The 26,530-nt window shown below is 49.1% G+C and overlaps 1 protein-coding gene across 1 annotated transcript in view; it reads right to left on the bottom strand.

Moving 5' to 3' along the window:
• The window catches only part of LOC142580213 (DNA mismatch repair protein Msh6-like), a 745,039-nt gene that overhangs the window by 701,166 nt on the left and 17,343 nt on the right, over positions 1-26,530 (bottom strand). The window contains exon 2 of the mRNA XM_075691108.1: positions 12,119-12,311. Within this exon, the coding sequence (XP_075547223.1) occupies positions 12,119-12,311 (193 nt within the window). The remainder of the gene's footprint in view (positions 1-12,118; positions 12,312-26,530) is intronic.

Below are 26,530 nucleotides of genomic sequence, written 5' to 3'. Positions count from 1 at the left end.
GAGCTTGGCTATGTCGGCGGCTTCCACAGTGTTGGTCTCAGTGGGTTGGAGAAGTTCGTCCTGACGCACAAAGCCCGCCTTTTTGAAGCAGTTGTATATGGTTGACTGCTTTACTTCATACCGTGCACCATAAACAAAGCGCACGGATTTCAAAAGGCTGATCTTCAGGTCAGGGGGCCCATCTGCATGACCCGACATGCCAGGAGCTGCGCGGTCAATGGCTAAAATTAGCCACTCCAGCATGCGCTGCTGATACAGGACTTTAAAGTTGGCGATCACGCCGGCACCCAACGGCTGAAGGCCTGCTGTAGTATTCGGAGGCAGAAACATCAATTCGACAGATGTTAGCTTCGGGTTAACGCTGTGTGCGCTACAGATGTCAAGTAGCAACACTACTTTTCTTCCTTGGCCTTCAATTAAACTGTCGAACTCGAGCAGCCATTCTTCGAACAGGTCGCGGGTCATCCACGCCTTCTTATTGCTGCGATAGCGGACCGGGATGTGCTGATTCTTAAACCAAGTTGGCTTCTTTGATCGCCTGATCATGAAAGGCTTGAGACGATGGCTCCCGTCCATGCTAACGCACAGCAACACGGTCACCCCAAGTTTCGAGTGCTTCCTGCCGGGGCATCGATCTCCTTTAAGAGCGTGAGTCTTCGACGGCAACATTTGAAAAAACAGAGCAGTTTCATCGAAATTATATACGTCCTTCTCCGCGTAGTGCTCCAGCACGCCGGGCAGCTTTGTCTGCAGCCACTGCAGAGTAGAACTTGTTGCTGGGCGAGTTGGTTGGGATCTAAAGAATACATTGTTGCGCCAAAAATAAAGACTTGGGAAGGAAGAGTACGAAAAGACAGATTGAGCGCTGAACTTCAACTGATTTTATTCTTACAGCAGGGCAGGGAGAATAAAATGCCTCTGTGTCCAAAGACGCCGCTGCCCCTACCACGTTTTTGTAAACGATTCCGTGCTGCTCTTTAAAGCACTGAATCCAGCCTCCCCCAGGCTCAAAATTTGGGCGTCCCAGAAGAAAAGCAATGTTTTTCGCTTTGGTGGCAAGTATTGGCCCACTAATAGGCACATTATGCGCGCGAGTGTGATGAACCACTGGTAAAGCGCCTCTTCAACATCGGCGTACAAAGGGTCTCTAACCCTTTTTCGCTGATCGGCATGGCCGCTGATAGCTCCTGCCTTCACAATCATGGTGCTCCCGGTTTTCATGATGGATGATATCGTCGACTGGGCGAGCTCATACTTCTTCACGAGGACGCTTACCATGAAGCTGCGTCGAGAGTCCTGCAAAATATCCATCTTCTTGTCAAGCGACACAGCTTTACGCTTTGTCGGCGCCACCATCGAACTGGGTTGTACCGTTAGTTGCACGCTGCTTCAGTGGCGTCAGCCTGCTATCGCAAGAGACTGAGTGCAGGACGGGTGCCACCACGCCACTTTGCTTGTCGCTTTTTTTTTCTTTCTCTCTCTTTCGGAGCGACTGTGGCCGACGCGCCTGAAGCAGCTAGCGCCATCTCGTGGCACGCTGCGCCTACTCAAGTACTCCCCTGTGCGCGGGCGGCGCAGGACGCGCAGTATGGTAATGACGGCAGATACGAACTTACAGAGGTAAACATCACCTCGTCTCGACATCGTTCATTTCAGGGAACTAAGCAACACAAATGTTACGATTATTTTGCACGGAAAAAGCCATCCGGACGGCGAAATTCTGATCGTTATATCCGATATGCGGTGAATAACCATCGTTATAAATGGGTTTTTTTCCCCATAGGTCTAATGCATAAAATGACACTCTCATGTAGACCCATTGTTATAACTGATATATCGTTAGTATATGTGGCATCGTTATAAGTGGACTGCACTGTAGAAGCACAAATTCCCTGTGTTTTCCCCGAGTATTTCCAGACTATTCAAATTCCCTGAGAATTCCCGGCTTTCTCAGTTGGTAGACACGCTGTAAGATAGAATCCCCGGAACTATCAAAACTGATCAACAATGCGAAAATAAGTGATATTCGTAATTATATTGCGAGAAATACTGAGGAAGCCATAAAAAATGGACGCAGCCTGAAATCAGTGAGAAGGAAACTTGGCATAGGACAAACCAAGATGTATGCACTGAACAGTAAGCAGGGTAATATCAGGAATCTCGAAGGTATAATAACTGCAGCGGAAGAATTCTATACTGACCTGTACAGTACCCAGAGGACTCCGTAGACCTTCATTTGCAATGATAATGAACAGGATACAGAAACTCCTATAACAAGAGATGAGATCAGAAGGGCTTTGTGAGACATGAAATGGGGAAAAGTGGCAGAAGATGGAATAAAAGTCTATTTAATCAAAGATGGAGGAGACATAATGCTTGAAAATCTGGCGGCTCTCTATACGAAATGTCTATCAACTTGGCAACACAGTCTACAGGAGAAAGCCCCATCACCATCACCAACATGGTGCCATCGATACACAGCATCAATCGGTATTTGCAAGCAATGATTGAATTGCGGATTCTGTGTTAATTTTATTTTTAAAAAGTGAAAAAAAAAAACACATTTACAGTGCAAAATGCAGTTCAACAATCTGCAACTTAGTGAAAATGGTATGCACTAACCGATATGCCTTCTACAAGCCACTACACCATAAGCGGTCAGTCAATACATGAGCTCAATGGGTGCTTGGCCGGGGAACTGTAGCAACTAAGTCGTAAGTGCGTATGTAGTGACGAGGTTTTACTGTACTTGAAGGTCCCAGGGCAGTTTCTAATCGAGTCTTGAGTTTAACTCGATTTCTCGACTACTAAAGATCTGTTCATGATAATATTGATGCCTTAGACGTTCTTGAGCATTAATCTATCACTTTATCTTGACTTAATATTTGCCTTTAGTGTCCTTTAAAGATTCGTGTGCACATTCACTCCTTCTCCTCGGCGAGGGAGACACCGACGGTGTGCGTTTCAGTGCCTCTCACTCTGCTACACCAGTGCCGGTTCAAAAATCCGCTGAGCTGATTGCCACTTACCGAGCGGCGACCACAAGCGTGGAGAGCATTTGCTCTCCCCTGCTGAGCAAGCGTGTTCTGAAGACACCACAAAAAGATGCCCCCAACAACGGACCTGAGCCTTCTGCACAAGCTAGCTCTCCGTCACATACTTGTGCTCAGTGCTCCACAGCAATGTAATAAAAAATTCTTTGTTTCTTGTTATGTTGATCGTCTTGCGTCTCGGCGTAGGCCCCTCCCTCCTGGTCAAGCTCTAGACTGCTAGGCCCATGCTAGCTCCAGGGTCTTGGATGACCAGTTTCAACAGCACAAACACAGAAGGTGAACCAGCACCAAGCACTGGTATCTCCTGCTCTCACCGACTGTGCGGAAGAAGAGGCTGTACAAAGCGGAATGCGGGTGCACTGGTGCTGGCTTTAAATATTTACAGTGGAACCCCGTTCATACGTTTTTCACCGGACCGGGGGAAAAAACGTAACAGCCGGGAAAACGCAACCATGAGGAAAGCTGAATGAATGAAAAAAGTGCAGCTTCAACTATAGACAATTTATTTCCACAGAGTGCGCTTAGGACTTTAAAAAGTCTAGAATGGTGGCTTGCCGTTTCTTTTGCTCGCTAGAAATCACCACACGTTTCTCAATAGCCTGGAAGGCCGCATTGCTGTCAGCGTCGCTGTGAGGTGCGACGTACCTGCGGAGGAGGTCTAGAGCCGCGACGGCTTCTCCAAAGCTAGGATTTGGCAACTCCCCGGCAATATGCGGCTAGTGCTCCTCCTCGTCACTGCGCCACGGCAATGGCAATGGACGAAGGAATATTCGCTTGAAATTTTGCCCTCTTTGCCATAATAATGCTAACGTGCTAACGATTGTTTGGTATTGTTGTGGAGCGCACGCATCCGAGCAACCCGGTTGCGCGCGGCGCGGTATGGTTTCGCGAGAAATGTAAACAAGAGAAGAGAGCTGGCCTGATAGGCGGAGCAACGCCATGAGCAACGCCAACTTCCGGCTTCACTTTAGCTTCACAAAGAGCGTCGTCCCAAGTTTCCTTCCTCCGTAAGTCGACCCGTCCAACAATCATGCGGCGACCGTACTCACAGTGATGATAGTGAGAGCATTTTTGACGAATGGCTACTTAGTAGCGGCCTCTCGAACTGGCATGCGGCTTCTTGCAGCCACTTTTCTAGCCAAGCCCGGCCAAGCCAAGCCAAAACTCGTCAAAAGCCAAAATGGCGGTTGGAGCGCGTTGCCTACTTTAGCCGAGGTGGGTTCGGGGTGCTAAGTTGCGACGTATCATGCGGGAACGTTTTCACAGCTACAACGTAACAGCGAGGTTCCTTATACATTGGATCCTACGGAAGCTATGCCGGGACCGGACGAAAACGACGTAGCAGCCGGGAAAACGCAGCAGTGAGGAACGTAACAGCAGGGTTCTACTGTATAACAATATTGTCACGTGGCGGCGATGTTGAAGAACACAGTAGCAATACTGTGAAAGACAAAGCTAACTTTTATTGGGCGAACCTGTGCCCACAAAAACAGGCTACACTTATCGCACAACGATAGCGGCGAACACGGTCGGCGATCGTCGAAATTCTGATCAGCAAGTCAAGCGCATCGGCTTTTATACAGCAGTTGTCGAATGTTCCAGACTAATCGTTGGGACCCGCGTGCCTTCCACAAAGTTCTACACTATTCGCGTCACACGATGAAATCAGATAACACAACGTTCCGCGACAACAGACAGCCGATAGAAGCATCGATAACTTTCCAGAAACTTCGGATACATGCAGGCGCGTCCCGCGCTATGTCATAACATTTGTTAGGCGGCGAAACGTGGTCGCCCGATAAAGGTAAGTACACGTGTCAATACCCCCTCTTAAAAAGCATCGACCCGATGCTGCAAACAAACAAAAGTAATAAAGAAAAGTACTCTTAGCAAAGAAAACAACAAAATAAGGAAGTTCGTCAGCGTTCGTAATAGGGTTTAGGACGCACCACGTGGACTCCTTCAGATCACGCGTGGCGTCGCTGTGAATGCGAAATGCCATCTGGCATGACCTCATAGTCCAGTGCGCCAATACGTCGGATGACCTTGTAGGGTCCGAAATATCGTCGCAGTAATTTCTCACTGAGTCCACGTCGGCGTATCGGTGTCCAAACCCAAACACGTTCACTGGGCTGGTACTCGACGAAGCGTCGTCAGAGATTGTAGTGTCGGCTGTCGGTACGCTGCTGGGTCTTGATCCGTAGGCGGGCGAGCTGTCGAGCTTCTTCGGCGCGCTGGAGATAGGTAGCGACGTAAAGATTCTCTCCGTCAGTGACGTGGGGCAGCATAGCGTCGAGCGTCGTCGTCGGGTTCCTGCCGTAAACCAGCTTAAACGGCATGATCTGTGTTGTTTCTTGCACCGCCGTGTTGTAAGCGAATGTTACGTACAGCAGGACAGTATCCCAGGTCTTGTGTTCGACATCGACGTACATTGCTAGCACGTCGGCGAGGGTCTTGTTCAGGCGCTCCGTGAAACCATTCGTCTGTGGATGGTAGGCAGTTGTCCTCCTGTGACTTGTCTGGCTGTATTGCAGAATGGCTTGCATGAGCTCTGCTGTAAAAGCCATTCCTCTGTCAGTGATGAGGACTTCTGGAGCACCATGTCGGAGCAGGATGTTCTCGACAAAAAATTTCGCCACTTCAGCTGCGCTGCGTTTCGGTAGAGCTTTAGTTTCAGCGAAGCGGGTGAGATAGTCCGTCGCCACGACGATCCACTTATTTCCGGAAGTTGATGTCGGAAACGGTCCCAACAAGTCCATCCCCATCTGCTGAAAAGGACGGTAACGAGGCTTGATCGGCTATAGTAGTCCCGCTGGCCTTGTCGGTGGTGTCTTGCGTCACTGAGAGTCTCGGCATGTCCTGACATAACGGGCGACATCGGCGGTTAGGTGCGGCCAGTAATACCTTTCTTGTATCCTCGATAGCATCCGACAAAAACCGAGGTGCCCAGCGGTCGGATCGTCATGTAGGGCGTGCAATACTTCTGGACGCAGTGCCGACGGAACAAGAAGAAGGTAGTTGGCGCCGACTGGTGAGAAGTTCTTCCTCGCGAGTAGGTTGTTTTGAAGTGTGAACGAAGACAATACACGCTTAAATGCCCTAGGCACAACGTCGGTGTGCCCTTCCAAATACTCGACTAGGGCTTTTAGTTCCGGGTCTCCTCGTTGTTGTTCGGCAAAGTCTTCCGCGCTTACGCTTATTATTCAGAGCAAGGCGGCGGTGTCCTCGTCGTCCTGCGGCGGGGGATTGATGGGGGCACGTGATAAGCAGTTGGCGTCATCGTGTTTTCGTCCGGACTTGTATGTTACAGTGATGACGTATTCTTGTAGTCTGAGGCTCCACCGTGCCAGCCGTCCTGAAGGGTCCTTTAAGTTAGCTAGCCAACACAACGCGTGATGGTCGCTGACCACATTGAATGGCCTGCCATACAGGTAAGGGCGACATTTTGCTGTAGCCCAAACGATGGCGAGGCATTCCTTTTCGGTTGTAGAATAATTGCCTTCCGCTTTTGACAACGACCGGCTAGCGTAAGCTATCACGTGTTCATGTCCATTTTTTCTCTGGAATAGGACGGCACCGAGGCCTAGGCTACTGGCGTCAGTGTGGATTTCGGTATCGGCGTGCTCGTCGAAGTGCGCAAGTACCGGCGGCGACTGCATGCGTCGTTCGAGTTCTTGAAATGCGTCGGCCTGCGGCGTTTCCCACTAGAACTCGACGTCACATTTAGTTAGCTGTGTCAGCGGCTCAGCGATGCATGTAAAGTCCTTGACAAATCGCCTCTAGTAGGCACACATGCCAAGAAATCTACGCACTGCCTTCTTGTCGATGGGTTGCGGGAACTGTGCGATGGCAGCTGTCTTTTGCGGGTCTGGACGGACACCAGATTTGCTGATTACGTCGCCTAGGAACAGAAGCTCATCGTAAGCGAAGCGGCATTTTTCTGGCTTCAGAGTGAGCCCTGATGACTTGATGGCCTCTAGTACTGTTGCAAGCCGCCTAAGGTGATCGTCGAAATTTCCGGCGAAGACAACGATGTCATCCAAGTAAACAAGACAGGTCTGCCACTTCAATTCTGCTAAAACCGTGTCCATCACGCGCTGGAACATTGCAGGCGCCGAGCACAGTCCAAATGGCATAACCTTGAGCTCGTAGAGGCCGTCTGGGGTGATGAAGGCGGTCTTTTCGCGATCTCTTTCGTCGACTTCTATTTGCCAATAGCCAGACTTGAGGTCCACCGACGAGAAGTATTTAGTGTTGCAGAGCCGATCCAATGCTTCGTCTATCCATGGGAGGGGGTATACATCCTTCTTCGTGATCTTGTTCAGACGACGATAATCAGTGCGGAAACGTAGGGTTCCGTCCTTTTTCTTCCCCAGGACAACAGGGGATGCCCACGGGCTTTTCGACGGCTGGATGATGTCGCCACGCATTTCGTCGACTTGTTCTCTTATAGCTTCACGTTCTCGCGGCGAAACTCGGTAAGGGCTCTGGCGGAGTGGTCGAGTGCACTCCTCGGTGATTATGCAATGCTTGGCGACTGGGGTTTGTCGAATCCTCGATGACGTCGAAAAGCAGCCTTTCTATTGTCGAAGCAGACTTCTGAGCTGCTGCTGCTTTATCACGGGGAGACTTGGAATAATGCCGTAGTCTGGTTCGGGAACCATGGTCGTCGGGGTAAACGCGGCGGAATCCAAGAGCACAAACGCATTACTGGTTTCCAGAATTTCCCCGATGTACATGATCGTCGTGCCCTTGTTGATGTGCTTGAACTCCTGGCTGAAGTTTGTCAGCAACACTTCAGTTTTCCCTCCATGCAGTCGAGCGATCCCTCTTGCGACGCAAATTTCACGATCTAGCAGTAGACGTTGGTCACCCTCGATGACGCCTTCTACGTCGGCAGGTGTTTTCGTGCCGACGGAAATGACAATGCTGAGCGAGGCGGGATGCTGACTTGACTTTCGAGCACGCTTAAGGCATGGTGACTACGAGAGCTCTCCGGTGGTATCGCTTGATCTTCAGACAGGGTTGTCGACTTCGACTTAAGTCGATGACTGCGCCATGTTGGCTTAGGAAGTCCATGCCGAGAATGACGTCGTGTGAATATTGTTGGAGGATAATGAAAGTGGCAAGGTAAGTCCGGTCATGAACGGTAATTCTTTCCGTGCAGATTCCAGTCGGTGTAATGAGGTGTCCTCCAGCAGTTCGAATTTGAGGGCCTTCCCATGCAGTTAGCGGCCATGGGTCCACTCATTACAGAGTAATCGGCCCCTGTGTCCACTAAGGCGGTAACTGCGTGGCCGTCGAGAAGCACGTCGAGGTCGGTGGTTCTTTGTCTGGCGTTGCAGTTAGGTCTCGGCGTCGGATCACGGCTGCGTCCTGTTGAACTGAAGCTAGAATGTCGCGCCGTCAGGTCGTCTTTCGTCGTCGTATTCGTTGCTTCCAGACTTCGTCGGCACGGTGGCATGTCATGTCGTCGAGGTTGTTTCTTCGGTGTCTTCGTCGGCGGCGGAGGATCTTCGTCAGTTCAACGAACAGCAACCGCCCCTCCATCCATTGCTACTTTTAGTTTTCCGGATATGGGCTCGTAGAGCAGCCCCAGGCTGGGCCGGTGTATGGTCGGCGCTGCGGCGACAGGTAGCGGCCTGGTGACGGCGAACGGGACGATCGTCGAGGGCTCCACTGAGTGGCGGCGAGGTAGTTGGCGATATCGCGAGGTCGTTCGCCAATCTGAGGTCGCGGCGCGGTAACGGCGAACCCTCGAAGTCCCATCTCCCGGTATGGGCATCGGCGGTAGATGTGCCCAGCTTCTCCGCAGTGATAGCAAAGCTGACGGTGGTCGGGGGCGCGCCAAACGTCAGTCTTCCTTGGAATGCCGCGTGTGGTGACGGGTTGGCATGCCGGCGGCGGGGGTGGTGGTGGACGACGGAACTGTGTCGTCACTGGGCCCTGCCGTGGGCACGGAGGCGGAACGTGATGGCGGCTACAGCAGCGCATGTCATCGCTTGCGGCTGAGGCTGCGGCGATTCCGGGGCTACTCTGAGTCGTTGTTGGAGCTCCTCACTTACATCGGCAATCGAAGCCACTTGAAGCTGTGAAGACGGTAACAGCTTCTGTAGCTCCTCCCGCACGACCACTCTGATAGTCTCGTGCAGGTCGTCGGTGGCCAGTGACTGAACCCCGGCATAGCTTGTCGAATTCGTGCGGCGGTTGAATTGCCGGTTCCGCATTTCCAGTGTCTTCTCGATGCTAGTCGCCTCGCGAAGAAACTCGTCGACAGTCTTTGCTGGGCTTCGTACCATACCGGTGAACAGTTCCTCCTTTACACCATGCATCAGTAGCCGAACTTTCTTTTCCTAGGACATTTCCGGGTCGGTGTGGCGGAATAGGCGGCTCGTTTCTTTTGTAAAAATCGCGGTGGTCTCATTAGGCAGCTGCACTCGGGTTTCTAGTAGTGCTTGGGCTCGTTCTCGGCGTACGACGCTTGTGAATGTCTGCAGGAAGCCGCTTCGGAAAAGGTCCCAGGTCGTTAAGGTGGCTTCTCTGTTCTCGAACCACATCCTGGCAGCGTCTTCCAATGCGAAGAAGACATGTCGGAGTTTGTCGTCGCTGTTCCAGCTGTTAAATGCAGCGACCCTCTCATACGTCTCAAGCCAGGTTTCCGGGTCCTCAAATGTTCAACCGCAGAACGTCGGGGGCTCTCTGCGCTGCTGCAGCACGACGGGGGACGCTGGGGCTGCCATTGGGGTGGACTTGGTGGCAATCTTCCTGCTCGTTTCAAGTAGGAGTCCGTGCTCTGGGGGCACTCCTTGCAGTCGGCGGCTAGCACGCTGGTCTTGGGCAATGTTGGTTTTGTCCTCGGGCTTCGGGCTTGGATCGCGGCTTTTCGGGGGCGTTCGGTACATGAACGCCCAAGCACCTCCACCAGATGTCACGTGGTGGTGACGAAAAACACAGTAGCAATACTGTGAAAGACAAAACTAACTTTTATTGGGCGAACCTGTGCCCACAAAAACAGGCTACACTTATAGCACAACGATAGCGGCGAACACGGTCGGCGATCATCGAAAATATGATCAGCGGGTCAAGCGCGTCGGCTTTTATAGAGCAGTCGTAGAATGTTCCAGACTAATCGTGGGGACCCGCGTGCCTTCCACAAAGTTCTGCACCATTTGCGTCACGCGATGAAATCAGATAACACAAGGTTCCGCAACAACAGACAGCCGATAGAAGCATCGATAACTTTCCAGAAACTTCGGATACATGCAGACGCGTCCCACGCTGTGCGATAACATTTGTTAGGCGGGGAAACGTGGTCGCCCGATAAAGATAAGTACACGTGTCAATATTCAAGAGCCAAGCAAATTAAGTTGTTATTATCGATAAGTGTTATAACCAGATTGCATAAAAACAGAGGGGGCAAACATCAAAGCCTTTTAGCAGACTGTCGTGTGTCATCGTTCTCGGGGGCGTGCGGATATTACGAGAGATGGGGTTTGGAGACTCAGAGCAGCACAGCAAACAGATTTTAATTACACTCAAAACTCAATTAACTCAAAATAAAACTCAATGAAGGAATGGTAACACTTAAGTAACCTAAAAATGGACTTATCCCAGTCTAAAATAGTCCTTGGCGTTTTCAATGCGAAAGTCAGGCAACCCTAGCCTATGGCTGCGACGTTATCAGAAAGGAGCATTCTTACAGATGTTTGTAGTCGCATCTTTCTTCCGAGTCCGATATGTGTTGGATCTTCATCCTCATCGGTGTTCTTGCCGACTCCGTAAGTGTTGCTGCCTTGGTGTTAACTAGTCAGCTCGTCCGTGTCTGATGCCGGTGTCCCTAACTCCGTCGGTGACGTACCAGCCCGGCCTCGTCGGTTAGGCCTAACTCCGGTTTCACCGCTACTTCTTCAGAGTGCTAACGTGATGCCTCTGGGACTATCGTACATGCTGGTCTGCCTCTGCAGGGGGATCCTTTCTGAGTGCCCGGCACTACTGTGAGAGTCTGCAGCAGGTCCAAGGAGCCTCGCTCGAATGTTGTCAAGGTTGACGGCCACACCCTCAGTCGCCAGCATCACAGACGTGACCAAACCTCCATGGGTACCGTCGCCAGTGCAATGCTGATGCTACGACCTTCTTGGCCCAAAGCCACATTGATAATCCCAGCTCAGCACCACTTCTTCAATCACAGCTCAGGTCACACGCCTCAAGGGCTCGTGCCATTCGGACCGATACGAGCACATCGTCCTCTTCTTCCTTTCTTTGCTGTATGCCTCTTATATATGCACAGTCCCACCCTTTTATAGCCTTACTGGTTTTATGATACCCAGATTTAACACATAGCAGCCCCAGCACCGTTAACTTTTGCGCGTGTTCTATGGTAAAATAAAATGCTGACTACAATGTTCCCATGCCACATTACTGGCTACAACAATCACATCTGGCTACTGGGTGTCTGCAAGGAAAGAAAAAAGAACACAAAATGCTTGAAAATAAAGGCAGTTTTGCACGAATGGCGTAGCACTGAAGCGATAGCAAAGTATTACACAACTGCATAGCTCGTAGCTTTATCGGCTGTATAATTGCAGTAAACATTTACTTACTAATTAAATTAGCAAGCATGGTGCTGGGTGCACACAGGCAAACATGAACCAACCTCACTCGATGACCGCAAACACAGGCTGTCACAACGCTGGCGCAATAAAGAGCGCAAACCGAGGGGAGCAAACACTTTTGCTGCCTCTCCCTTCAGAAAGTCTTGGAAATGTTAGATTACGTGATCCCCAGCCCTAGGTACATACAAAGGTGGTGCACAGACAACGAATAGAACATTTTACATACAGCTTGGCATGTTTTATAGTTCCAAGACAAATACGAACGCTACTTAGCATTCGTATTTGGTCGTTTGTATTATGGCCACCTGTCATGGACTGCTTGCCATAATGTGAAACCCAAGCACAAAGCTTCACCACTTTGTTCAGCACAGATATGACCATTCAGTCAATGCCATCAGCCAATGGTGTTATTGCACACCCATAGCCAGTGGCAGCCTCTCTCCCCAGACTCACCTGAGCTTGACCCATGCTCGAGATGGAGAAGAGTCAAAAAATCGAACATGCACCGATGGTTGCGTGGCATGTTCCTTGACAAAGGCACCCCCCCCAGGAGGTGCTGACACCATGGCCGGCCAGTAGGGGTAGCCTTCCAGCTTGGCCCAAACCAGGTCATGAAGACGGTAAGGACAGGACACTCCTGTATCACCTGTCATACGCACAACACTACGTTACAAAAATGTACCACACATTATCAAAGCACATGCCTATAATTTAAACACTACTCGGTCATCTGGAAATACGTCCCACACCTTTCCAAATTAGGCACTCCAGAATGCAACAGTTCTATCTGCTGCTCAAAAGCTCAAATGCAGTTTACAAAGCCAGGTTATAAGGTTATTGCAGGCAGGCTGCTCCAGTGTTGTCTAACAAGTGCAGCAGAAGCATTGCTCACAGAGCTAGGATCAGAATGTCAAAAGCTAGTTTATCTCCTTGTAGAAAAAACAGCACAAAAGAGACAAGGACAAGGAGAAGACAGGTACAACAAAGAGGCGCTATTCGGACAGACGCTATTAGTGAAATGTGCCCATCCATTGTCCCTGTCTTCTCGTCCTGATCTCTCTTGCGCTGTTTTGTCTTCAATTATGTTACATCAACTCAGCCACATCAAGTTGCCTAGTTTATGTCCAAAAAGGAATCCTAAGATAATGGTAATACTAAATGTTCACAAAGTGGCACACAATCTAGTGAAGATTGTTGTGAAAGCAGAGATGCAATTTTTTAATACACCAAACAAACTAGGAAACCTTTGCACAAAAGTTAACAGTGAAACGCAAAAGAATCTAGAATGCGAATAAAGGCACTTCTACAAATAGGACCAATGCGAGATATGGTAGTGCTTGAAACTTCATTTTTATGAAGCCAATGCCATACAGAGTGCGCAAAGTATTCGCAGGCACTGCTTTGAATCACCATAGACATTAACATTCTCACTATTTGTTTAGGTGCTTAACTTCGTTTTCACAAACCCTTCTGTCACCTACCTATCTAGCACATTAATTCAAGATATCAGCTTCCAGTCGGACTAGAGATGAAAGCATGCTCTGTCGTAGTCACGGCAACCATAGTGAAGTAGAGATCCCAGTCTTTCAATTTTCACTTAATCGTTTCTTTTTGGAGTGAGACAACGTTTTATAGCGAATTATCAACTGCGACAAAGAGAAATATGCACTGCCAGTGGTCAGACTCCATTCAGGCAGACAAGTTTCGCCAGCAAATGGAGGCCATGGTGAGTGAGAACCCAGAAAAGCTAATTATTGCCACTGCGAAGCAGCTTCAAGTGGCAGAGTTAACAGCCATGCTTTTTATGCACAATTTCCTTAGGCACATTCCAAAATAAGATATTTATAATAGTAATAATTATAATTTTATTTCCAATCACATGCAGAAGGTGGAGGACACAGGCAAACAAATTCGCAGCTTGACAAAGCCACAAGCGCCCACTTTGGCAATGAACAGTGAAGAGCAATGAATACATAGTTCGCTCTCAGCCATTGCCGACCTTTCACACAAGGAGGAGGTTCGGGTGACTATCACGGCGACAGCACGCAGTGTGCGTTTTGTACATATTCGATAAAGAGATAGTGTCTTAAAACCAATGTGTGCTTTCTGTTTGCCCAAGATTATTATTTTTACAGTAAAAAACTACTTCATTTTGGGAGTACTCACAGAAATATGCAGGAAGTCTTCGCGTGCTGTTATTGAGTGCCGACTGCCTAACCTACGAGGAGTGCGTCACATTATCCCTCACACTATGCAAGAGAGCCGTTTCCAATAGATGGCGACTCCATAAGTCGTCCCCCCAATACAAACTATATGTGAACAGACGGAAGGAATAGTGAAGCTGTAAGGGGGACCTCCTGTTAAACAATGTATGGAACAAATAAAGCTAGTGCAAGCACTCATCGCAGCATTGGGCTGTGAGACATGGCCCATTGAAATTTTCTAGATGTAGGAGGTTTGGGTCTATTCCATGGCGGCCATTCCCCATGTGTCATCCCAATGCACCTATGCATATTCAACTGGTTTTTCTCCTTCATCCCTCCCCCTTTTTCTATCTTCGTCTGTTTTAAATTCTGAAGAAATTACATATTGTTACGAGGAGAAAAGATGCTGGACAATATAGTTACAAGATACATACAACAGGCAGAAGACAGGCATACAAGATGGAGCCTGTGCACACGACTGTCTGTGATGGTCGTCTTTGTCAGTCCTCTCAACATCGTTCGCTCCTACAGGGTCTCGGTGCATGACCCCCAGCGGTGAAGGGGCTGTCCCAGTGCTTGGTAGGTTTGAGCAATATCGCTTCAGTCGAGCGACGTGAACGATATCAGAGGAAGATTGCGCTGTGGAGGTATCGAAAGGTTGTAACTCATAGGTCACGTCTGTCACTTGACGCAAGACACAGTATGGGCCTGAGTAGGGTGAAATCAGTCTCCCGCAAAGACCAACTCGCCGTGCTGGTTTCCAAAGAAGCACGATGTCACCAGGGTTAAAGTGGGCATCGCAGTGACAAGTGTCATATTGTCACAAGCTGTCATGAACCACGCCTGCCGCACAGACAACCAGATGAAAGAAGGAAGAGAACGACGTTAGCCAAGCTGCCACGAGACCGCTCTTCAACCACTGCGCCTATCAACCAGATTCATCTGGTTCTGCATTAAAACACCTCGTGTGTAACATCTGGTGGAGCTGTGCGGGGTAACTCCCACGACCAACAACGGAGCCACCAGCACAAGAGCTACGCCGAAGCCGTCGCCTCGCCGGACTTTCGCCGTCGCGCTCAGTCATGGCCACAGAGCAAAATACCCTCACCAGCAGTGCCTCGGCGAGCCCAGTCCCTATCCAGCACAACCGAGAGCCACGCACGTTCTCGGCGAAGGCAGAGGAAGATGTGGATGAGTGGCTAACCCATTACGAAAGGGTAAGCCAATACAATAACTGGAACGCTGCCAGTCAGCTTAGGAACATTGTTTTCTTCTTGGCCGGCACGGCGTTGGTATGGTATGACAACCACGCGGACATGCTAACTACATGGACACGCTTCGTTGAGGAGATCAAAAAGTGTTTCGGCGACTCGGACGCAAAGAGGAAACGTGCGGAACTCACATTAGCCCAGAGAGCTCAGGTACCCGGCGAGACTTGCACTACCTACATCGAAGAAATTTTGAAGCTGTGCCGCACCGTCAACCCTCAAATGACAGAGGAAGATAAAGTGGGGCACGTGGTAAAAGGAATAGTGGAAGACGTGTACAACTTCCTCATTGGTAAAGAGAACTTGCACACTGTATCAGAACTGATACCGCACTGCCGTACGTTCGAGGCACTGAAGACTCGCCGAATTACACCAAAGTTTGGACGGCTGGCCAATGTAACGAGTGTAGCAAGTGTTGACACGAGTCCTCAGTTCCCAGACCTTTCGTCCGCCATCCGCCAGATAGTCCGCGAGGAGCTCCAGCGACATGACGAACAGGCACGTTATGCGGCGCCACGTTGCAGCTCCTCCGTTTTCCAAGACACTCTTTGGGAACCCCTTTCGGCTATTTGGAACCACTCGGTGAACGTCGCGGATCTTAACGGCTCCAGAGACCAACCACATTACATTACGACCGAACCACCACGCAATGATTCGCCCCCTCAACGTTTTGATCCACGCCCACGCAACTTTCGTCCACGAAGACTCGCCGCTACCTACAACTTTCAAGGGGAAGAGCCTCGTTACCCTCAACCGATGTCTTCGGCAGAATACTTCAATCCGCATTCTGAAGTTCGCCCTTCGCCAGTGTGTTACTGCTGCGGCATGCCTGGCCATATAGCTAGGTACTGTAGCCGACGCCGAGCATCAAACTACGGATCGTCAGCGCCGACTATGCGGTCTAGCGGTCGTACACTGCGCACTCAGTGGCCAGGAGATTCTACATCAGGAAGCCACTTTCGAGAGGACCGATGCACCGCCCAGGAGACCTACTTTGGAGAAGAAAGAACCCGGAACCGCTACCGCTCCCCTGCCTCCGACCGTACTCTGACGCCACCACCAGCCTTCCGAGCCTCCCGATCACCATCCCCTCGGCCGCGATTCACGTCACCATCGCCTCGGCGCCGTTTCGTGTCACCCCCGCCGGGAAACTAGCCAGCGCGGCCGATGGAGGTGAGGTCGCTGGAAAATGTGTGCTGCCGACTCAACTGCCTCCAACTATTTTCATGCTAAAGAATAAGGTTCATGTACTGATTGATGGGGTCTCTACAATGGCTTTAGTCGACACGGGAGCAACTGTCTCGGTCATGAGTGAGGGGTTTAAAGGCCTTCTGGGACGCAAGGTTATGTTTCGTTGGGACCAGTGCACAAGTTTCCGTGGAGTCAGTGGTGAAGCGTTATACCCGGTTGGTGTGTGTAACGTGGATGTGTCTTTGGGTGGGAAAGTTTTTAATGCAGAGTTTACTGTTCTTCCTCACTCCTCGCATGACGTGATTCTGGGGATTGACTTTTTGCAATTGTGTGGTGCGAATGTTGACTGCCGGACGGGAGAACTCAGTGTCGACACCAGTGTTTCACCTGTGCTCTTTGAAGGTGAAGCTTGCCCGGAGAGTGTGTTGTGCGTGTCTGAGGATACAGTTGTGCCCGCCTTATCCGCGATGCATGTTGCCGTCGCCTGTTCATCTCCGACTCCTATCTCGTTCGATGCTGCAGTGGAACCTGTACATCGGAACTGCCTCAAGAAAAACGTGTTAGTTCCGCACTGCGTGATCTCAGTGATTAATGGATGCGCGGGGCTGTGGGCGCTAAACTGTTCCACTGAAGCGGCAGTGCTACCTCAAGGCCTAAAGATTGCCACGTTTCAGGAAGACTCGCCCGTATCGGTGGCAGTACTTGCAGAGCTCCCCGATGGAAGAGCAACCAGTGTCTCGAGCCCCGGGAGCTCGAAGATACTTTCCATGATTGATAAGTCACTCAGCGATAACGAGCGTCAAGTTTTGATGGCCCTGCTTACGAAACATACCTCGGTATTCGACTTTACGCAGCACGATGGACCGCCATCAATTCCTATGTCCAGAACTCGTCACCGCATCAACACAGGAGCCGCCCAGCCAATCCGACAAAAACCCTATCGTGTATCCCCATCAGAACGCAAGATAATCAGCGATCAGGTCCAAGAAATGCTATGCAAAGGCATTATTCGAGAATAATCTAGTCCTTGGGCAGCCCCCGTGATATCGGTGAAGAAGAAAGACGGTACATGGTGGTTCTGTGTTGATTACCGTCGCCAAAACGCCGTTACTAAGAAAGATGTATATCCGCTCCCACGAATTGGCAACGCCATCGACTGTCTCTTTGCGGCATCTTACTTTTCCTCAATCGATTTACGGTCAGGTTACTGGCAAATTCCTATACACAAGGACGACAGAGAAAAGACAGCATTTGTAACAGCCGACGGACTATTCGAGTTTAACGTGATGCCTTTCGGGTTGTGTAACGCGCCCGCAACGTTCGAAAGGTTCATGGACACGATATTACACAGCTTAAAATAGGAAGTTTGCATGTGCTACTCAGACGACGTTGTGATCTTTGGGCGAACGTTTAGTGAGCACGACAAACGTTTGGATTTGGTCTTGAACTGCTTGGAGAAAGCGGGTCTTGTGCTCAATTTTAAAAAAATGCCGTTTTGGAGAACGACAAACTCTTGTGCTAGGCCATCTGGTCGCTAAAGAAGGCATCCGACCAGATCCACAAAAGACTGCGGCCGTAGAAGCATTTAGAGTACCCAACTCTGTCAAGCAGTTAAGAAGTTTCTTGGGCTTGTGCTCCTATTTTCGCCGATTCATTCCCTGGTTTGCTGACATGGCTCATCCCCTTACACGCCTTCTCTAAAAAGGCGTTCCCTTTGAGTGGACTGCAGATTGCGACTCATCGTTTCGCCAGCTCAAGTTCCTGTTGACATCCCAACCAATTCTTCGCCACTTTGATCCTTCATCACCAACTGAGATTCACACCGATGGCAGCGGCGTAGGCATCGGTGCTGTGCTAGTTCAGCCTGTTGGTGACAGTGAGCACGTGATCTCTTACACTAGCCGGTCCTTGAGCCGCTCTGAGCGCAACTACACAGTCACCGAAAAAGAGTGTCTGGCGGTCATCTTCGCCGTGCAACGGTTTCGTTCGTATCTCTATGGGCACCCCTTCACTGTGATAACAGATCATCATTCGCTATGCTGGCTTGTGAATCTGTGGGATCACTCAGGACGACTAGCGCGCTGGGCCCTCCGTCTACAGGAATACGATTTCGTTATTTGCTACAAAAGTGGCCGGCGGCATGCTGACGCTGATTGTCTCTCTCGGATGCCACTTCAAACAACTGAATGTGATGCGGACAATTTTGATGAATACATCACTTTTGTGTCCCCGGAATTTCCAGATATGAGTACCATCATATCCGAGCAGCACAAGGACGAGAGCTTACAACCGCTCTTCGCGGCAGCACAGGAGTCACCTGCAGGCAGTCGCTTTCGCCTACGGGCTGGTGGCGCGCTGTATAAGAAGAGCTACTCGACCACCGGTGCACGCTACCTTTTAGTTGTCCCCAAGAACCTTCGCCACCAAGTATTACACGCCATGCACGATGACCCAACTTCCGGTCATCTTGGTTCCACACGTACTCTCTACCGGGCTCAAGAACGTTTTTACTGGCCTAAGATGCGGAAAGATATCGAACGGTACGTCGCCAGCTGCTCTCAATGCCAGCGCTACAAGCGTCCGCCACAAGCGCCACATGGCCTGCTTCAACCAGTTCCCCCTTCTAGCGTCCCCTTTGAGCAAGTTGGTATAGATCTTCTGGGCCCTTTCTCGCGATCCTCCAAGGGTAATCGTTGGGTTATCGTTTGCGTAGATCACCTTACCCGCTATGTGAGACCGCCGCATTGCCATCGGCCACAGCTACAGAAGTTTCTATCTTCTTGCTGGCTAACGTTATACTCCGACATGGACCTCCTCGCATAGCAATCAGCGATCGTGGGCGACAGCTTACCGCGAACGTGGCTGAAGAAACCCTTCGTCTTTGTTCATGCAGCTTCCGCCATTCTACACCCTACCATCTACAAACTAATGGTCTGGTCGAGCGCACAAACAGAACGCTTGCCAACATGCTGTCCATGTACGTCGATTCAGCACACAAGAATTGGGACAGTATCTTGCCTTTCATTACCTATGCCTTCAATACCGCGAGACACGAGACCACTGGTTACTCACCATTTTTCCTTCTGTATGCTCGTCCGCCGCGCTACACCCTCGACACCATATTTCCCTACTTCGCTCATGACAACGAATCAATTGATGAGATCCTATGTCAAGCAGAAGAAGCGCGACGCCTCGCTAGGCTACGCACCATAGCATCGCACGACCGGTCCAAGATACGCTATGACGGGCGTCACCGCCACGTTTACTTCGATCCTGGTGACCTTGTGTGGCTCTGGACACCGTTGCGGAAGCGTGGCTTGTGCCAGAAGTTTCTCGCCCACTACTTCGGCCCTTACGTTATTCTGGACCGCCTCAGCGAAGTAAACTACCGCATTGCGCGTCTCACGAGCAGTGGACAACGCTCGGCCAAGGCTGAAGTGACACACGTCGCGTGTCTGAGGCGTTACAACCCATGAGATGACTGACTCGCCCGGCGGGCTTCGTCTGCCAGCGGGGAAATGTCACAACCTGTCATGAACCACGCCTGCCGCGCAGACAACCAGATGAAAGAAGGAAGAGAACAACGTTAGCCAAGCTGCCGCGAGACCGCTCTTCAACAACCGCACCTATCAACCAGATTCATCTGGTTCTGCATTAAAACACCTCGTGTGTAACAATGTATACATCGTTGCTTTTCTTGAGAAGTGGTCAGACGCAGGCATGCAATCTCACGTACATCGGTTGCTCTAGATATGGCATCTTGGGCATATTCTGACGTTATATCGGGAATGGCTGGGAGGATCGTGTCAAACGGTAGTACAAGGTCTTGTCCATACAAGCGAAAAAAATGGAGAGAAACCAGCAGAATAATGGTGGGATGTATTGTAGACGAATGTGACGAAAGGCAGAGCAGCATCCCAGTCACAGTGGTCGATGGAGATGTGCATAGCGAGCATTTCTGTGATAGTTCTATTGAGCCACTCCGTGAGGGCGTTGGTCTGAGGACTACACACCGTTGTAAACTTGTGCTTTGTAGCATAGGTGTGCAAGATTTCCTGGATAACCTGTGAGAGAAAGTGAAGTAGCAGCCCCGGTCAGTAAGGAGTTGTCGGAGAGCGTTGTGGTGAAGTATCACTGCATCGAGAAGGAAGCCAGTGGCATCAGTTGCACAACTGGTACGGAGAGCTCATGTTATCACGTACTGAGTGATGTAGCACGCAGCAACTGCTATCGACTTGTTCCCACTAAGCGATACAGGAAAAGGGCCAAGAAGATCAAGACCAACTCGAAAGAATGGCTCAGATGGTATTTCAATGGCCTGAAGACGGCCAGCTGGTAGGGCTGCTGGTTTTTTGCGGTGCTGACAAGATTTACAGGAGGTGACGTAACGGCAAACGGAATGGTAAATGCCAGGCCAGAAGAAACGACGCTGAACACGGCCATCTGTCTTTGAGACTCCCAGATGACCGGCGGTTGGGACATCATGCAACAGTGCGAGCACAGTCTCACGCACATGCTTGGGAATGACCAGGCAGTTCAGGGCCACCAGGGTGCATGTTGTAATGGTACAATGTGCCATCTTGCAGCACAAACAAATGTGAAAAGAGTGAACTTGGCAGGTCCGTCAGGCTGAGAATGCCTCTTAGATAAGGGTCGTGTCGTTGCTCATCGGCGATGTCACCAAATGCGGTAAGCATGAGGACGTAAGTTGACTCACCAGTCTCAGGCTGGTCTGGTGGGTCTACTGGATGACGTGACAAGCAATCAGTGTCCTTATGGAGTTGACCTGTTTTATACACCACTGTGTAAGAGTACTCTTGGAGCCATAGAGCCCACCGACCGAGACGTCTAGCTGTATCTTTTAAAGATAAAAGCCAGCATAGGGCATGGTGATCAGTGAAAACTGTGAAAGGCCATCCGTAGAGGTAGGGGCAAAATTTACTTACTGCCCAAACGAGGGCGAGGCATTCACGTTCGGTGATCGAGTATTTGCGTTCGGTTGGCGATAGAAGACCACTAGCATACGCAATGACACGGTCACAACCGTGCTGTCGTTGTGCCAAAACAGCACCGATACCATGGCCGCTGGCATCGATGTGAACCTCCGTAGGGGCGGACACGTCAAAGTGGCCGAGAATCAGAGGCGACGCGAGTCTTGTCAGCTCCGCAAATGCCCTAGCTTGCTTGGGACCCCAGACAGAAGTCACGTCTTTCTTAGGAAGTTCCGTTAGAGGGCGTGCAATGTCAGCAAAATTTTGCACGAATCTGAGGAAGTAGGAGCAGAGGCCTACAAAGCTGCGAACATCAGTTGCGCAGGTGGGCACAGAAAAACCCTTGACTGCACGAACTTCCTCTGGATCAGGACGAACATCAGAAGAGTGAACGAGGTGTCCAAGCACAGCAAGTTGCCGGCGGCCAGTGGCGTAGCCAGAAACATCGCTGGGGGGGGGGCTCACGTAGGACCTCGGCCTCCTCAGAGAATTTGCCGAGGGATCAAATATATGAATAATAACTGCATTGCCATTGCTAAAGATGCTGCAAACGAACTCTTGGACGCCATGCACTGTCAGCACAAGTAAAGTATGCATTTTTTCATAAAAGAATATATTCTGATGTCCCCAAAATTGTGCCAGAAATAACTGATATCACTACTTCCATGTTTTCTGTCTATTTAAATATAGTAAGAAAGAAAATATCACATGAACTTTAGAACTATATCAGTGCGAAACCAGCAAAGCAGTGCATACTGCTGATATGATAAATGCAAAGGCCGTGAAATGAACAAGCTGAGGACAAACATTTTAATGAAACTTTGTCATTCAAGAACCTTGTTTACATTTTTATACATATGTAACCGCAAGGAAAAAAATCTCAGTGACGCTGTCCTTCGTTCCAATGTAGTGCGCAGGAGCACTTGTCACCGGTCGTGTATAGTAATTGCACCAAAATTGTAGTGGCAACAGAGATCACATATAAAAAGCAGCGGTTCTGCAAAACATACATTAGAAATGCGAACTACAATGGAATACACAAATGCGATATTTAGATAAAGCTTGACAAAAGCAGAAAAGTATCTCTGGAAACAGAGTTCACTGCATGTATCCACAAAACCTCGCAACAAGCTATTTAAATATACATATAAGTATGCAATAAATCTACGCATCTAAGCAAAAGTCACTGTTTACAGCGTGTTTCAGCTAACTTTAGCCAGAGTTAAAAAATATGCTGATGCACTCTAAGACGGCGCGACCAAGTGCATGTTGCTCACTTTTGTATGTAGTGTGTCAGGCTTTTTACTGTATTTTGCTTAATTAGATTTTTATTTAAGATTAATAAACTAACTTCTGAAGTAACGAAGCTAGGAAAATAATTCTAATTAGAAAATTGCAGAGAGGTTTGCAAAATGTTTGAATAAACAATTTCTGTCTTTATATATATCTATTAAGTCCTAGTGCATTTCAGCTTGCTGATGATGCCCACAAAATACAAGACGCCAGGTGACATACCCACTTGCGCGTCGCGATTGCGCTGCTCCCCAACCTTCCCGGCACAAACAACCATAGGAGCTCTGCCGCTTAAAAGGCGACAGGGCAGCGATGTAGGCATTGGCTGTGCCATTTATGCCAACAGTGTGCTCCCCTCGCAAATGTTTGTTATAGGTGTAAGCAGACGCAGCAGTTATCGCTTGTGCTGCTAGAGGTAACAGGTCCCTCATTTCATGATAGCTGTAAGCAACTTGAACCATCCCTAAATAAAAAAACTCAGTTTTCAGAAGGCTGAAAATGGTAGAATAAGAGTATCCTAACTGACCAGACACAGTCTTTCACTGAATTTACGTTTATTTTTCGCGCACTTTCACAGCAAGCACTCGAAGAGCTCACCTTCTACAGCAATGCAACACTGGGATCTTCTGAGAAAGCTTGCTGTCACTGCTTTGAGCACCATCGGTGAAATGCTGTGGCAGACCTCAGTTATATGCTCCTGTAAGGCTTCTGTAGTCGTCGTTTCTGTCGTGTATACTCGATCCTTAATATAGCCCCACAAGAAGAAGTCAAGAGGGTTGAGGTCGAGTGACCTTGCCAGCCGCAGGACAGGTCCATTTCTCCTTATCCATTGCCCTGTGAAGGTAACACCAAGCCATGCTCGTGCTTGACTGCACCTGTGGGCTGAGGCAGGCCCTGTCACGCTGATACCACATTGTGTCAAGCTGTGTTAGTGGCATGTTGCAGCAGAAGTCTTCAACCAGCCCTTTGAGGAACTCGCATACCTTTTGCTGGTCAGAGTGTTGTTAAACACTGGGCCAATGACTGTGCTGTCATATATTCCGCACCAAACGTTAAAAGACCACTGATATTGGTGGTGGGATATTCCTATGCAGTGGGGATTTTGCTCACTGCTATAGTGTGCGTTGTGGATATTTACTTTGCAATTTCAGGAAAATTTCGTCTTGTCAGTCCAGAAACCTTGGTGAGAAACTCAGAATCCTGCTCCTCCTGAATCAAAATCCAATTCGCAAAGTCAAGTCTCTTTTGGAAATCCCTTGACTTCAGGCATTGATGCAACTTCAGGTGATAAGGGTGCAGTCCAGCTGTTTTCAAAATCATCCAGGCAGTTGAGTTGGGCACACCGAGCTGTGTGCTCACGCTGCGCGTGCTAGCATGTGGATCAGCCGCCATGAAAGACAAACATTGGAGCGAACCTCATTATTTATGAGGGAAGCTCGCTGTACCGTGCGCAGATTGAAACTACACATACATTGGTGAATCGGGCAACTTTGACAGAGACTGAGGCAGCATCAGAAAGATGTTGAAAAGAAATGAACAGTTTCGAACGCCCTTGCCGAGCACATTGGTGCAAAGGGCCACAAGATTGCCTGGGATCGCTCGAGAGTTATCAGCCAAGAAAGAAACCTGAAATTACGGCTGTATCTGGAATCACTGGAGATAAAGAAAACACATCAACCGCTCACTCGATCGAAATGAGGGAACCCTCCCTCCGTCATACAAGAGCTGCTTACGTCACGTTCTGAAGTATGCATAAGCTTACGTGAACTTTCCTTCAACCCATTGTGAACAAGGCTTCCGTACGGAAGCCGAAACGTCTTTTAGATTTATTCCTTTTTAGTACTTCTTTTGGTCGGTGTCCGTCGTTTTATTGCTTAAAGTTCTTCCTGCGCAGCATGACGGCGTCTGATGGGCATGCCGAACAGATCGATGAGCTTTTGCTTACATAGCTCCCAGCTCCTAAGTTCCTGTTCGTGGCTCAGAAACCACACTTGTGCCGTAGCGGCCAGGTGTACCCTAGCATCAGAGTCGGGTCCTAGTTGTTTTTACTGCTCTCCCATTCATACAAATGAAGCCAATCTTTGATGTGTGTTGTCTGAGCTGGAAGAGGTACCTGGGTCACGCGGTTGTGTGAAGATGACGGGGCAGTTGGCGGTGGGTGGTTGAGGCACGGTTGGTGACCTGCTCGAAGCATTCCTGTCCCCGCCATGCTGGCATTGTAGATGCCGCCAATGAGCATCTACTGCGTAGGTCCATCTTGAAACTTCAAAAACCAACACTCCACCAAAATGTTACAGGAAATAAGGATGCTGGACAATATATTTACAAGAAATATTCAACGGGCAGAAGACAGGCATACAAGATGGAGCCCATGCGCACGACTATCGGTGATCGTCATCTTCGTCAGTCCTCTCAGCATCGTTCACTCCTGCAGCGCCTCATAGCAATATATGTAGTTCATGGTTTCTTAAAAAACCAGGCGCACTGGATTAGCAACACCTCTTTTCAAGCGTTGAGGTACCATGATGACTGATCATTAAGGGCCCTTAACACTTGCAAAGGGGTGTTGCAAATGCAGTGTGCCTAGTTTTCTGAAAATGAGGAAACTATATATACCAGGCACCTGGCCAGGAGTGCACTTGTACGTATTTACCAGCAGGTACCAAGCGGTAGCTCTAGTCGGCAACCCACAGCAGCGGTGGATACTCTTCAACAAGGCCACATTCGAGATGTGAACTCTTACAAGTAGCCAAGCACCAGGTCTAGGACTTATTAGAAAAACTGGTGGGTTTCTAGCAGCACTGGGATTTGAACCCAGTAACTCCGCATAGAGGCAGACAGCAAGTATAAAGAGCCGCAACACTGCTGCTCGCCGCTGGGTGACACGAGCAGAACGTAACCTAAGGGGGTGTAGCTGCCTGTGTATTGCAGCCTCCGAGTTTGGGTTTCACATGCTCTGATAAATTCTATGATGTCACAGGTCTGCAGGCAATAACATTTTTACAGGTCCAAAAGTTGATGTGGCTTATATGGAGAGCTCGCTGAAATTGATAGTTTAAAACTTCATTATGCAATTTTTGTGATTTTCCAGCTAATTACCTTGCATCACCTTAAATTCCAGGATTTCCACAGCCCACAGCATGTTTTCGAAGGAACCGTTCCTTTATTTCAAAACGGCTATTTTTAAATATTACGAATGTCTTTATAGAAACACCCGTATGCATAACTTGGCAAAAGCATATGAACTGTTATTCAGTCAGAAAACAAAAAGTAAGTGAGTAGATCTGTATATGAAAGGACATTTAAACAAAACCATTTCTGTGCAGTTCCTTCAGTAAACGAGGAAATTTGTTTTCTAAGATTTGTAATCGGTATGATGTTCTGAATGTTCTTAACATCCACACCTCACTTCTTCCAAATGTATAAAACTAGGGTTTCACAGCTCAATTTCTCCTCACATGAAAACTATACTATTGGTGGTTTCTTTTTTCATTGCTCAACACAACGAATAATCAAATACTTCAGTTGTGCTGTGTAATAAATTCTTTCGTATGGAACATTAGCAGAATGCTATGTACAATCTTAAGGAAGTCCTTTTGTATTGAGTAACTTTATGAGGACCTCTTGTGTGGGTGATCCCAAGATTAAATTGCAATAATTACGCTGCCACTGGAGCAAGGCACGATATATTAGTAACAACACGCATTGTGGTAAGAGTTGTCAATTATTATAGATAAGTGTGATAACTTGCGGCAGTCTTGTGGTTATGTAATCAACAAGATCCATTGAGCTCATGGTGTAATTAAATATTATGCCTAGTGTTTTAAATGCTGGAACAACTTCTAATGGATGAGATTCTAAAGATAGACTCGAATGACACTCTAAAGCAGTGTGCTTGGTGAGAATTATCTGCTTTTG

The sequence above is a fragment of the Dermacentor variabilis genome, chromosome 4 (genome assembly GCF_050947875.1).
Source record: "Dermacentor variabilis isolate Ectoservices chromosome 4, ASM5094787v1, whole genome shotgun sequence".
Classification (NCBI taxonomy): Eukaryota; Metazoa; Arthropoda; class Arachnida; order Ixodida; family Ixodidae; genus Dermacentor; species Dermacentor variabilis.
The sequence above is the reverse complement of the archived record's forward strand: the minus strand, read 5'-3'. Positions and strand labels throughout refer to the sequence as shown.